Source organism: Bombyx mori, chromosome 10 (genome assembly GCF_030269925.1).
Source record: "Bombyx mori chromosome 10, ASM3026992v2".
NCBI lineage: Eukaryota > Metazoa > Arthropoda > Insecta > Lepidoptera > Bombycidae > Bombyx > Bombyx mori.
This window is the reverse complement of record NC_085116.1, coordinates 15,312,134-15,327,310: the sequence shown is the minus strand read 5'-3', so window position 1 is coordinate 15,327,310 and position 15,177 is coordinate 15,312,134. Positions and strand designations below refer to the sequence as shown.

General features: G+C 37.7%; 1 protein-coding gene across 4 annotated transcripts in view; it reads left to right on the top strand.

Moving 5' to 3' along the window:
* Positions 1–15,177, top strand: part of LOC101740438 (uncharacterized) — a 495,801-nt gene that overhangs the window by 39,324 nt on the left and 441,300 nt on the right. For 3 of the 4 annotated variants that reach the window (XM_004921632.5, XM_012693534.4, XM_012693500.4), the window contains exon 1: positions 852–1,273. The exons of the other annotated variant lie outside the window; for it this stretch is intronic. In XM_004921632.5, coding sequence (XP_004921689.2) covers positions 1,236–1,273 — 38 coding nt within the window. In that variant the 5' untranslated portion in view covers positions 852–1,235. Of the gene's footprint in view, positions 1–851; positions 1,274–15,177 lie in introns of those variants that run through there. 4 annotated transcript variants of the gene reach the window in all.

The window sequence follows — 15,177 nt, the reverse complement described above, 5'->3', positions numbered from 1 at the left end:
CAGATCTTTAAATTGGTCGATTCAAAGACCTGACCAGGTTTTGTTACAAAAATCGCATTTGGTTACAGAAAGGAACACAGGAAAACATCTACTTCTGAAACTAAAAAAAAAAGTAATTCGGGACAACCCAATCAAAGAGTAAGTAGGTCAGACAAGTGATCCGTGGGAGCGCGCCGGAAATACCCGAGAAACCCGACCGGAAGTCGGACTATTGTGTATTAGATACTTTTATTTGGTTTTCGTCACAACTTACACGATTTTAGTCGTATAAAAAATATTGTTGTATTATGTATGAAAAATAAAGTAGCATTATTAAAAAAACACACTTCAGAGATGCAGCTGTATTTTAAAAAAAATATCTCACGGAGAATTCTCTTTAACCAAATACTTAAAAACATTTTTTGCCGGATTTAACCTATATACATATTTAATATATTTAATTTTACTTAGTTAGTTTGATTTAGTACTAGACCATTTGCTCGTCTGCCTATTAATAGACCTTAATCACCTTAAGGTAATAAAAAATTCAAAATTATCGTCACAATTATTTTCGATTATATTCTCCCTTGAAAGTCCTTTCAGTAAAAATTAGGAACCGGACAATACAAAAATAGCGGCAAAATGAAATTATTTATAGCTTCTTTAATTTTATTTTTTCATAAATGTGCACATTTCATTAAAATAAGCCGCAATTTAACATTGACGTTTAAGGAAAGGAAGGCAATGGACTCCACCCCGTTCAGCTTAACAACTAGCAAGTTAAACCAGCCACCACGCAAAGCGGTTGACATCTAAAATTTATTAATACAAAGCCGGGATATACACCAGCTGCATATTGCATGCATTCAATTCAAGCGAGCTCTGAGCCAGTCAGTCGCCGTGCAACGCTACAGCGAGTCGCGCGTGTCGCGTCTCCGAAGTTATAATCTGTGAGATTTTTTAGCGTTTCTTTCGAAAATCGAACGTTCGATTGTTACCGGCTGTCATTCAAAACTCGAAAATCGATGTCGTGACGTCATATCCGCAAAAGCAGTTTGTTGGTAAACATTGGAATTTTTTTAAAATAGGAATGTTTATTTTTAACGTTGATTATGTAGTTTCTACTTTCGTTTAGTGTGAAAATAAACTCGCGTATGGTTTTTTAATCGAATGCGTTTCGCGTAGTGCTGTGCGCCTTGTGTTGTTAACCGTGTTTGTTTACTAGTGATGTGTTGATATTCATCGAGTTAAAAAACATGTTTGGTGTTTTCATAAAGAGATGGAAACCAAAAAGGTATGAATATATTTTATTTACCTCACTAAATAGGTGGTACCTCATTGCTGCTCATAGTTTTAGGAAATCTTAAACACAGTATTCGATGCTTGTCCGATCGATCATCAAGAAAACTGATCGTCTATGGTTACTCATATAAAATGTACTTGCGTTTAAAATTAGTTCACAGGCTAATGATTTATCGATTCTGGCCAGACTTTTGAAGTTTTAAGCGTTATATAAACACGACTTAAGCTGAGCAGGTAGTAGATTTGATTGACCTTCGTTTATTTACGACAGAAAATGTTCATTTTTTTTAACAAATTTCTTTGCCTAGAAGTCTCAACATACATGCCTATTTCTGTCGTGAAGCAGTAATGCGTTTCGGTTCGAAGGGTGGGGCAGCCGTTGTAACTATACTGAGACCTTAGAACTAATATCTCGAGGTGGGTGGCGCATTTACGTTGTAGATATCCATGGGCTCCAGTAACTACTTAACATCAGGTGGGCTGTGAGCTCGTCCATCCATATAAGCAATAAAAAAAAATGCTTAAAATCAACTGTCAATAACATTAAGCCAAATAAGTTAAAGACATACAGTTATAAAGCGTATATGGAAATATTCCGTTTAAATGCTGATACATAATTTGTATATTCCATATTTAATAGTACATTATTAGCGTTTACTCAAAATTGAAAACACTACGCAACGTATCTACATAATAATCGTAATGAATAATAAATACATCCGGCTCCCGTATATAGAACAAAAACATACCAAGCTATAATTTGAATTTTGCTGTGAACCTTAAAAACCGTTTTCTTTTATCAAAATCGGTCCAGTGACTTTGTATGATGCTCGAAGGAACAAACAAACAACTGTGACTGGTGGATACTGGAGTTCATAGGTACAATGCGATGTTCATAATGAGGCAGAACAAATTCCAACTGCACTGATGCAACGGTTGTCCTTTTTTATTGTCCGTGTACGCAGACGAGCATACAGCCCACTTGATGGTAAGTGGTTATCGTCGCTCATGGACGTGAGCAATTCCAGGGACAGAGCCAAGCCGCTATCTATCAAACTGCCTGTCTTTAACACTAAACTCAACCATAACGGGTCAAATGACCCATTTTGAACTTTTGCATTGCAAAATGCACGTATAATCTTTTTGCTTTTGCCCATTTGACTTCATGACTTTTTCTTACCAATTAATCTACAGTTTAATAAACTTTGGTAATACTTTTCGTGTACCGTTATCTACCCGCTATAGTAGAAATTGGTACTAACTAGTAAGTGTTGGTATGATTAGACGGACGCTTAGTTGTACAGACTGGACCTTAGATTAGGTGCCGCATCTCTGGTTAGGATACCCAGGGTACAGTACCATCTCATGGAACAAAAGCGACATCTCTCCACTATTAAAGTTAAGGTACGCATACTTGTTGTTTAATAACATCACTAGGGATCATGAAAACTATTACGATATGAAACTATTAAAGTTTAATATTGATGATTTTTTTATTATAAGCGACTTCAAAAAAAGGAGCTGTCTTTATTGTACCTCCGAACTGTCTTTTAGTTGATTTGATTTTAATGATAATATTTATTTGAAAACTGTTACTTCTCGCGTCGTTTCAATTAAGTTTTATAGAGATCTGACCAGTAGTTATTCAATTATCCTTAGCCCTTTTAGTGCTGAGTTTATTTTGATGTTTTTTTCAGAAATTGCTAAATGATTTTTGGAACAAAAAAAAATCTTAAAAAGCGTCTGCTCGTCAAATTCACGGCGAAATAGTTCTATATGGTTATTTATATGAATGTTGTAAACTTATTAATTTAAACTACTAAGTCACATCCGTACAGGTCGATATCTAAAACCTATGATCAAACTGGGCAATAATCGGTATTCCGACGCTCCGTACTTTTTACGAATTAATAGAGAGTCTATTTATCGACGGTTCGCGCTGAAAGGGTTAATAATGCACTTCTCATCGACTCCGACTACATTAATGATATTCTCCTTATATGATATTGAAGTTTTGTATATTATTTCTATTATCGTATTCTAGAAATTTTATGGCATCCCAAAGCAGTTAAGTTACTATCCATTTAACGTTCTTAACATATAGTACATATTTGCCTCTAAGCCCGGTGCAAGCGCGTCTGTCCTGACGCACGTATTTCTACAAGCTTACCTACAGAGCCAGCAATTTCAAAACTATTCAAAGTTTTTGCTCTACGTGATTCCGAAATGGCGACGACGCCGGCGTTTTAGTAAATTGCAGCGTTTATATTTTTTAATTTCTTTCGCAATACAGCTTTGGTTTGTTTAATCTGTTAATAGTATCCTTAAAGAGACATAGTTGTGATCTAATAGATTCGAATGTGCCGGTGTTCAAATCCCGAAGGCGGATACCATAATTTTCCGAGGAAATATGTACGTTAAAAATATTAATATTTTTACTGAAGTCCATGGGCGACGGTAATCGCTCACCATCAGATGGGCCGTATGCTCGTCTGCTTACAAGAGCAATAAAAAAAAACATAACAAAAATAAATACAAAACTGTATAATTAATCAATTGGCGTTATTACTGACGTAAGTAATCCGTAATCCCAGAAATCTTTCTGGAGATTTCTGAGATCAAGCAGTCATCTAGTTCAGTTATACTGTACAAATGAGATTTCGGCCTCAGATGGTACGATCTCTTGTGAGTCCGCACAGGTAGGTACCACCATCCTTCCTATTTCTGCCGTGAAGCAGTAATGCGTTTCGGTTTGAAGGGCAGGGCAGCCGTTGTAACTATACTGAGACCTTAGAACTCATATCTCATGATGGGTGGCGCATTTCCGTTGTATATGTCTATGGGCTCCAGTAACCACTTAAAACCAGGTAGGCTGTGAGCTCGTCCACCCATCTAAGCAATAAAAAAAAAAGTAGGGTTCTTATACAAATATTATTTTATAATCTACCATCGTTTCCGGCCTCCGTCTTAAAATTCGCAACAGTGCTTTTATAACAAAGGTACACTTAATGGTAAGCAACGACTTGGCTGTGACCCCGGCATTGCTGACGTCAATGAGACACGGTAACCACTTACCATCAGATGGGCCGTATGTTCGTCTGCCTACACTTCTCGCTTCGGTTTCCACAATACTAAAGGTCGTGACCACCTCCTCGCAACAAGAGTTAATTCCAGATCACTCCACGCCATTTGCTCCTATCTGCCGCCGATTGTAGAGCATCGTGAACTGCGGTATCGAGAGTAGTGCGGATCTGGTCAGTCCAATGTATAGGGCCTCTACCCCGTGGTCTTCTTCCATCCACCTTGCCACTCACCATTAGCTTCTCCAAACTGCCTTTCTTACAATGTGGCCAAAGTATTCCAGAACTCTATGTAGGCAGATGGCAGAAAGCCTCGTCTTTATCTGGAGTTCTTGGAGGATCGACCCGTTGGTACGACGTGCTATCCAGAAAATTCCTAGCATCTTTCGCCAGCATCACAGGCAACACAAAAAAAAAGAACTTACAAAGGTATATAAAATTTGCTCCGTCAGATAACTGACGCTCGAACAAAGAAACAAACCTACAGAGATTAATTTTATTTATAGATATAACTGTAAAAAAAAAACTGAGATGTTCGGAATGAGAGTTGGCGGCGCAGCTGGTTTCAATAGTTAATTGGCATGGCGCTGATTTAATGAGGTTTCCGAAACCCATTGCAATTGAAAATTCCGTGAATCCACATTCGAAGCGAAACCAGAGATTGTTTCGGTTCTGATTCTGACAGATATAACTATAGTACCTCCGGTAGGTACTAGGTTTTAAAGAAAATAACGTGAGGTTTTGACTGACTTGGTGGTGCAGTAGATAACGCCCCTTACCGTTGCGCCGAGGGTCGTGGATTCGATTCCCACATCGGGCAAACATTCGTGTTGGTGGTTGGTAAACCTTCATAGTTGATGACGGTGATAGTATGGTGTGGTATGTATCAGAAAAAAAAATATTTGACAGGAAATTAAACCGTCTTCAATGTGATAAATGAAAACTTCATTAATGTAATTTCATCATTATAATATGCATTTTGGGGGGTATCACGTATCCATAAGTCGTAATCAGATTGATGAAGCTGGACCACGTGAGCAACCATCAGTTTTAAAACAAAAATCACCAAAATCAACATCACCAATCATCAAAATCGGGTCCTAAAAAAACGTTAGACCACAAAAAATACTGTCGAATTAAAAACCCTTTTTTGTGAAGTCGGTTAAAATGAGATATTTACCTCCTGCACATGTTGCATTGTTGTATCTGAGTAATACTATATAATATTATTATTGAGGTATATATGTATATACTGTATATATCTACAACAAAACGTGAATGTGTATGATGCAATATGCATTAGGTATTATAATACAACTGCGTTAATGCGTAAATGATAAATCGTCGTGTTACACGTTCACTGTTCAGATAATAATGGTAGGACCTTTTGTGAGTCCGCACGGGTAGGTACCACCACTCTACCTATTTCTGCCGTGAAGCAGTACTGCGTTTCGGTTTGAAGGGTGGGGCAGCCGTTGTAACTATACTGAGACCTTAGAACTTATCAAGGTGGCGCTTCACTTATCATCTTACTAACTTAATCAAGGTGGGTGGCGCATTTACGTTGTAGATGTCTATGGGCTCCAGTAACCACTTAACACCAGGGCTGTGAGCTCGTCCACCCATCTAAGCAATAAATAAAAAAATCTCAGATATAAATGAATTTACGATTTAACCTTGACAGCGCCTAGTTTTGTACAGCCTTGAACATTGTTTTGGCGCCGTTCTCGGCAAAAATTAACATAATATCGTAATTACTATGTGTTTGATCGCAGCTTTTGTGTCATTAGATAATGTTAAAACATTTTAAACTGCGTAATCTAAGACTATCGTTTGTTCCGTGTAAATGTTTGTATTGAGAATCATGTTGAGTTTTTGTTGGTTCAGTGAGCGCCTTAAACGCTACTGTTGTTCAAGACATTAACGATATCCAGCTTGACGGAAAATACAAATACAGTACCCGACAATAAATGCTGCACATCGACTTTTGGAAACAGATTATAACTCACTGAGTTTCTCGTCGGATCTTTCTACTAGGTCGAGATTCCGATCCCGGTGGTAGATTCAGCGAAGCACCGCTATTCCTAGGGCAAGATGTTAGCAACATTGCTGAGGCCGAGTCTTGTGAGTTTCATCTAGCAGCCATCGAAGCTACAGGAGATTAGTTAAGGAAAAAAAATGTCGCAAACTTCTCATAGATGTATTAAAATCTATTTATCTATCTATAATCTGTAATATTTAAAAAAAAAAGACATGCCTGCTGAGTTTCTTGCCAGTTTTTCTCAGCACGGAGGCTAGTTTTTGTGAATTGGCGGTAGTTCTTTTTGACGTTCAACAAGTTTGTACTTGCATTTGTGTTGAATATTTTTTTTTTATTTGATTTGATTTGATGGTGTAGGACGATGTGCAATATTTAACGCCGGGCACTGTACTGTGTGTTGTTGTACGTATATTACATCGTGTATTCGAAACATTCCCGGAAACGAGGAGCTGCTGATTCGGGACGCGATGGCACAAAAAAAAACACACACACACACTCGTAGATTAATGTTTCGGTAAGGTTTTTGCTCGGCACGCAATGTTACACGCGGGAAGGTCTATAGAGAAACGCGCAGGGGGGCGGCACACGATGTATTGGAACGAAGTTCCTTAACGCGGCTCGCTTTACAGATAGATATCGTAACATTAAGAAAAAAAAATGTGTGCGTGTACTAGTGTACACACGTAAGAAGTGAAACTTGTTTATGGCCTTATTTTTCGAAAAATGATCTACATGCAACTTTCTAGAAATTGGTTAAATAAAGTTAAATTAGATAAAGTTTAAACAAAAGGATTTTATTACCATAGACATGAATACAAAAAAGTTAAATTAGATAAAGTTTAAACAAAAGGATTTTATTATCATAGACATGAATACAAAACAGATGGCGCGTAACGGAAAAAAGTGACGCGTAACCGAAAAATGTGACGGTAAATTTTTTTCCAACGCCGATAAGGAAGTTTCACTTCAAAAAACGTTACGCCTTCGTTATTCGACTTTCTCTCTGATCATAATTAACTTAAAATATAATTTATAATTTACTTTTAATACTAAATGGTTCTTTCGTGTACGGCGTCTTCAGATCGCACGCTTCTTTCACTTCCATTATCGAAGTCGTTTGTGTTTGAACATATAATTGTAAGATTAAATCTATACTAATACTGGTGGTAGGACCTCTTGTGAGTCCGCACGGGTAGGTACCACCACCCCGCCTATTTCTGCCGTGAAGCAGTAATGCGTTTCGGTTTGAAGGGTGGGGCAGCCGTTGTAACTATACTGAGATCTTAGAACTTATATCTCAAGATGTGTGGCGCATTTACGTTGTAGATGTCTATGGGTTCCAGTAACCACTTAACACCAGGTGGGCTGTGAGATAATAATTATAAATCTACAGTGGTTTTTACGGATGTTCCGTTATAACTACTGAACCACACATCCGATTGACTTGAAACTTGGTACCCATGTAGAAAATACATGTACTTAATGGATAGGCTAATATTTATATGAGTGTCGGACTCCCTACACCAGTTGCGGGGGCGTTAATGATGAAAATCTTTGTGGGGGTGAGAAAATTAAATAATAATGTTAATTTTAAATGCCCAGCGAAGCGGACGGGTACAGCTAGTCTCTTCTAAAATTGCGGTATAATTCCGTACATAGTTAAGAACACACCGGACGTTTGAATTATGAGGGCTGTCATTAACATTATAAATGTACTATCGATACCTAATTATCCTATCGGCTAGGGCTGGCATCGGGTAACGTTATTTTTTTTTTATGATTCCACGTTTCTCATTGGTCAGTTTCAGTATAGTATAACTTGAGAATCAAGGATATCTACTTGGATATTACAAATGAGACAAGATTTTTATTTTTTATTGCTTAGATGAGTGGACGAGCTCACAGCCCACCTGGTGTTAAGTGGTTACTGGAACCCATAGACATCTACAACGTAAATGCGCCACACCCCTTGAGATATAAGTTCTAAGGTCTCAATTATAGTTACAACGGCTACCCCACCCTTCGAACCGAAATACATTACTGCTTCACGGCTGAAATAGGCGGGGTGGTGGTACCTACCCGCGCGGACTCACAAGAGGTCCTACCACCAGTTCTCGCAGGATCTTCTCAGTGGGTCGCGTTTCCGATCCGGTGATAGATTCTACGAAGCACGGCTTTTGCTAGGGCTAGTGTTAGCAACGTCGTCAGGTTTGAGCCTCTCAAGGCTATCAGCATAGGTAAGAAAAAAAAGAGGAATCCCCTCAGTCGTGTGACACGTTGAACTGTTGCATCTTATCCCGTGCTGAGATTGCTTGATGTGTTCTCGTAAGGCTTGGAACGCTCTCTGCAACCGCTGAATGATTAAACTAATTTATATTTTAATTTATTCATGTAAGCATTGGTGCTCTGCAGACAAATGAAAAGTCTTTTTTTTATTGCTTAGATGGGTGGACGAGCTCACAGCCCACCCGGCTTAGGCGGGGTGGTGGTGCCTACCCGTGCGGACTCACAAGAGGTCCTACCGCCAGTAATTACGCAAATTCTAATTTTGCGGGTTTGATTTTTATGACACAATGTTATTCCTTCACCGTGGAAGTCAATCGTGACATTTCTTGAGTACGTATTTCATTAGAAAAATTGGTACCCGCCTAAGATTCGAACACCGTTGCATCGCTCAACACGAATTTTTTTACAAAAAAATATTTTTATTTATATTTTTGAATACACCGGAGGTCTTATCCATCCAACGAACTTAGTAAAAAAGGCAATCATTTTGTTTTTCTTTTTCTGATACTACTTTGCCTCCGATCAACCTTCACTTAACTTCCTTGAAGCACTCCGTTGACCGACCAAGTTGGTCTTCCGTGAAACAAAGGTTTCATCTTGTGAACCTTGCTTCGAGATAAATGATTAAAAATATTTCCGCTACACTAAGCACTATGGGTGGACGAGCTCACGGCCCACCTGTTGTTAATTGGCTACCAAAGCCCATAGACATCTACAACGTAAATGCCGCCATCTACCTTGAGATATAAGTTCTATAGTCTCAGTATAGTTAGAGCGGCTGCCCCGCCCTTCAAGCCGCAACGTATTACTGCTTCAGGGCAGAAATAGGCCCGGGGTGGTGGTACCTACCAGCGGACTCACAAGAGGTCCTACCACCAGTAAAAGACACCAGTAAAAACCCTTGTATAACAGATGATTTCGGTATTCATGTTCCAAAATACAATCAAATTGGCAGCATGCGTTCCCGATTTTAAAAAATCCTCAAATTTAAACCTCCTTTTTAAAAGCGGTTTATCGATGTAATATTCCGATCATTTCAAATGCACGTCATTCAAGAATGTCTTATCAGTTGCGTCCATTCATGTCCAAGAACTGGGTCAGGTATCAAAGTCAAGAATCACGACGATAGTATCGGTCTTCTGTGTTGCCATAACAAAAAACAAAAGTAAAGCTTGCCAAAAAAATAAATAGATTGACGGCTTGATTTCCAAAGGCGATTCTGTGAATTGAGTTCTGTTGTATTAGAATTGTTGGGTGATTTACAAAAAAAAAAAAACTTTTGTATAATTACTATTATTAATGAAAAAAACTAAAATTATTCTGTTTAATATAAATATGTAATTTAAATATGTTTTCATTTATTAAGTTTGTTGAGGTATAGCACTAGCTGCGTGTCGCCGTACTACTAATGTTGACTTGTTACCATGGTTACATTCAAATATATTAAGTGTATAATCTATGGTTACATTTTCTTCTTATGAAGATTGGGACTTTTTGGCGGGAACGCGAGGAGTGAAGTTGTGTGATTTGTTTTATTTTGTCTATTTAGTGTTTCTTCGGGTTTAAATGTGTAATAATGGTGGTTTATTAACCGTTTAATATCTGTGAAAGTGCACAAATGTGGGAAAATGAAACAAAGCCGCTGGACGTAACTTCTCGGGATCCTCCAAAAAGTCCACTGAAAAAATCTTAGTAAATGACCACCATTTTACTGAGATTAGATTTCATCTCATATCATCTCATTTAATTTCATCCCAGTTGATTAATGTCTCAAATTAATCATTTTCATTTCATTTCACTCCATAATATCATTTTTCATAAAATTAAGAATATACATTAAAATAAGAAATGACTTAAAGGTCTCAGATACCAGGTCATAAAATCTCTTAAAAAAAAAAAATTATGAAGATTGTGTCGTGTGAATAAAATATAATTTGTGATAATAAACAGAGTCTGCTTATTCTTCCACATAATATCTTAACAAAGTTATCGTATCATTTACGTATCATTTGTACAAAATAATTATCGTCTTTACGCATATATATAAAGGAGTATAAATTTCAACTAAAGAACTCATTAACACTGCTATTATTATTATGTCGTGATTATACACGCTAAGAACGATAATAAAAATACACATTAATAGAAACTGCATTGATCTCCAATATTAAAATCAATAGGACGTATTAAGCAAACGATGCGTGTTTATCAAACGCTTTCTAATTGCTAGTTTGTTGGTTAGTGATTTATTTTATCTCATTTTTTTCATTATGATTAAATTGAAAGTAAACTCTGCAATCCGGTTCGAAGCTTGTCGACAATTGAAGTTCCTACAAATTAATTCCTCCGCCCTGTATCCTAGTTAAATCCTTAAAATAGTCTAAGCTATACATTGCATAGTAATTATTGAATTATTTTTTTTCCTACCTATGCTGATAGTCTTGAGAGGCTATTTCAGCTTCTACCCTAACGTTTGTAGGTGAGCTCACGGGGCTCAAACCGGAAAGTTGCTGACACTGGCCCTAGCAAGGGCAGTGCTTCACAGAATCTACCACCGGATCGGAAACGCGACCCACTGAGAAGATCCGGCGAGAAACTCATTGGCTGTGTCTGTGGGTTAATTCGCTCGTCGAGCCCGGTCTACTGGGTCGGGCATATAGTTTCCAGCGGCCTCGATGAGAGGGTTCTCATGTTGTGCCGCCTTCTCAAAATGGCGCAGCGATGCCGACTGTAGATACTTACTAACTGAATCGAGCTCCAGGTCATCGTGGAGATCCACGTTCCTCAGGAACCATGGTGCTCCGACGGTATTGAATTATTGCCAATTATAGAATAAATAAACACATGTCTAAAAGCTACTTCTAACTACTAAGCTTACTGGTTGTAGGACGGATAGTATGACCGCACGGTTGGATTCTATCCATCCTACACATTTATTCTGTTCGCAAACATTGGGTCTGATCCGAAAGGTAAGAGTGATGGTGGTGGTAAAAGAGAATTTTGATTTCGACCTTATGTTTCAAGGTCATGGCATTCACGGTGTAAGGTCTTTGGGCTAAAAGCCGCTTGACACAAGGTCGTGACCTACCCACTTAGAGCAATAAAAACTTAATACTATCGATTTATATCGCCATCCTTTTCCTTGCGTCGATAATCCTCAATGCTGAAAGTCGTTGCCTCCTTTAATAGCTTTCTCCTGGATTGTCCTGCGCTAGCACTGCCTATCCTTGGCTGTGAAGATGGCATTGTTGATGTGAACTTAAGTGTTGAGAGTAAAGCATATCTGGCCCGAACAGCGCATTTCTAATGACATCAATCTAAATAATATTTTATACTTTTAAACGAGCAATTCCTGTATATTAATATATACCTAAATAATCTGAATCTCGGAAACGGCTCCAACGATTTTCATAAAATTTAGTATACAGGGGATTTAGGGGGCGATAAATCGATCTAGCTACGATTTAGTTTCAGAAAATGTTGTTTTATTCGTGTTTTCAATAATCAACTCTTCCTGACATCTATTGGAGAATAATAATATTATTTTTCTTAATTGAGGGCAACCGCTTTAAAGACACAACAAGATGGCGTTATCAAAAAAAAAAAATCTGTCATCATCTAGTTTGAAATTCATTGTGACTGAAAAATATGCCAATTCCAATTGAAATTCCGACAGATATAGTGATGTTCCACGCAAAAACGTAACAACGCTTACAAATATAACAGTTATTTTTAACTGTTATTTTCTTTAATTTCGCGACACGGCTGCCGTTTGTTCGCGTTTTATATACGTTTCACAAGCACGCCGTTTCATGTTTCATTTCAGTTACTTATGTGATGTCGTTCGTTTGACCTGTATCGTGTTTTTTTTTTTTTTAAATAATAATTAAATATTTACTAACAATCACACCACGTTAACTGGTCCCGTGATAAGTTCGTAAAGAACTTGTGTTACAGGTACCAGTTGAAATAAATGTAAGATTTTTTATTATACACATACACATATTTAATAACCCTGGAAAAGACATTTATATTTATCATACAAATATCTTCCCTTGGCGGGATTCGAACCCGCGACCCCCTTGTGTAATGACCATGTCACTTACAACTACACCAGACGGCCGTTATTTATTCGATTCGTGTTATTTGATTTCGCGATGCGTTTACTCGGTAGATTTTTCTAATGAATTACGTACTCAACAAATGTTCACGATTGACTTCCACGGTGAAGGAACAACATCGTGTAATAAAAATGAAACCCGCAAAATTATAATTTGCGTAAGTAATTACTGGTGGTAGGACCTCTTGTGAGTCCACGCGGGTATGTACCACCGCCCTGCCTATTTCTGCCGTGAAGCAGTAATGCGTTTCGGTTTGAAGGGTGGGACAGCCGCTGTAACTATACTGAGATCTTAGAACTTATATCTCAAGGTGGGTGGCGCATTTACGTTGTAGATATCTATGGGCTCCACTAACCACTTAACACCAGGTGGGCTGTGAGCTCGTCCACCCATTTAAGCAATAAATAAAAAGGCTTAAAATATCTGTGTTATCTTTATAAATTGAATGAGTATGAAATTAAAGAGGGTGGATGAGTTAGCGTGGTATGGACATGTGATGCGTAGAGAAAAGATGCATGTGACTAGGAGATGTATGGAAAGGGTAGTGCAAGGTAGAGGGGGAAGAGGTCGACCGAAGAAGACATGGATGGAGTGTGTGAATAACGATATGAGAGAGAGAGGAGGGAGCGTTGAGATAACGGCCGGTAGAAGAGAATGGAATAGAAAAATTCGCTGTGCCGACCCCATCTAGTGGGATAAGGTGAAGAAAAAGAAGAAGAAGAATGACCATGAAATACAAATGGAATCGTTGTTAGGGTTGCGCTAATATAGTTGTTCGTATTCTATCCAGATTACTATAGATATTTTTAACTGATATTTTCGTCTTAAGTAATCTATGCGAAATATATTTTTTCTATCGGAGCCAAAGGGCTTTAGGCCCATCTACATTTGCACGGATGCTGTCACTTATGCACATAACTAACTAGCACGCAATGTTATGCACAATATATTTATGTATTTCTCAATCGAATGTTTTTGCTACTTAAAGTACATAAGTGTGTTTCTGGTCGCCCGCTGAGTTTCTTGCCGGATTTTCTCAGCGGGTCGCGATTCCGATCCGGTAGTAGATTTATTCGCGAAGCAGTTGCCCTTGAGCTGTTAGGTCTTCTTCGGAGACGCTCGGGCAGCTGTTAGCGAATTATACTCCTCCTGGCTGATCCTGTGCTCCCACCTGTCCTGGTGAAACTGGAAAGGCCTTCAGGCCACAAGTATTCCTTCCTTACTAAAAAATAGTGCATCTGCTCTCACAGCCAAGCGAGTCCTAGCTTGGAGCCTAGTAACTATGTCTGACCATTGTCCTGGACTATTTCTTTTACTGTTTATTAACTTTAGGGAACTACTCGTTGAGGCAATAAGGCTTAGTTTTGATTGGCTTGATATTTCAAATGAATGTGGTTTATATAGCACTTTCTATGATACTGGCCTGAATATATTTAAAATAATAAAAACGTTATAGTGACTGGCTGACTGGTTTAACATGTAAAGAGTATTAATATGATGTTTTACAAATAAATTTGAAAATTACCTAGTTCGTCAGTTTCATTATGTTTCAATTCTGAACGTCACATGCAGTTACTAAGTAAATAATATTTTAATTTTATAACTCTATTTAATATGTGTTTTGTTGTTAATTCTCATGTTCATACCATTACAATAAAGATTATAATAAACAGCCGTATTCGACACTTTTGGACAATTGCCAAGTTTACGCACGACTACAGAACGAATCGTCCGATTTAAAACGACCTCCCGAATTAAAATGTTAACGCCACGCCAAAGTTCAATGGAGCTGGTTTTTCTATATTACACCAAATTCAAGATGTATTCAGGCCTACGTCGTTGTGTTGCAACTTTGTAGATATCTTTGTCAGTGTCACAATAATGTTGAGTGAGATATTGGGTAGGTGGCGCCACCTATAATGTGAAGTTATTTGGACAAGAATAGACGTGGCCAAGAGCGGAAAGTAAATGCGGTAAACCATTCTTCCTTCCTTTTTTTTCAGTATGGCAATTAGCTTCATGCCATTGTTGCCAGTATCGGATTTATAAGAATCTATCTATATATGTGAAGTAAAAATTTTATACGCATTTTTACTTATTTACAACTTCGCTCCTCGCTTTCCAAGCAAAAATCCTAGTAAATAGTTTGAGCTGACTATTATAATTTTATTAGGTATGTATTGTTTGTTATAAGTTTATATATTTCTATTCCATGCTCTTGGTTTTCTGTCTATATTACTACATTATTCATTTCGGAAATCATAATCAGAATATATTTCAGACTATATTTTAGCCCATATATAAAAATACAATTTGCAAATATATATATTTATCTTGCCACATGTATAATATAAGATCAACGTATCTA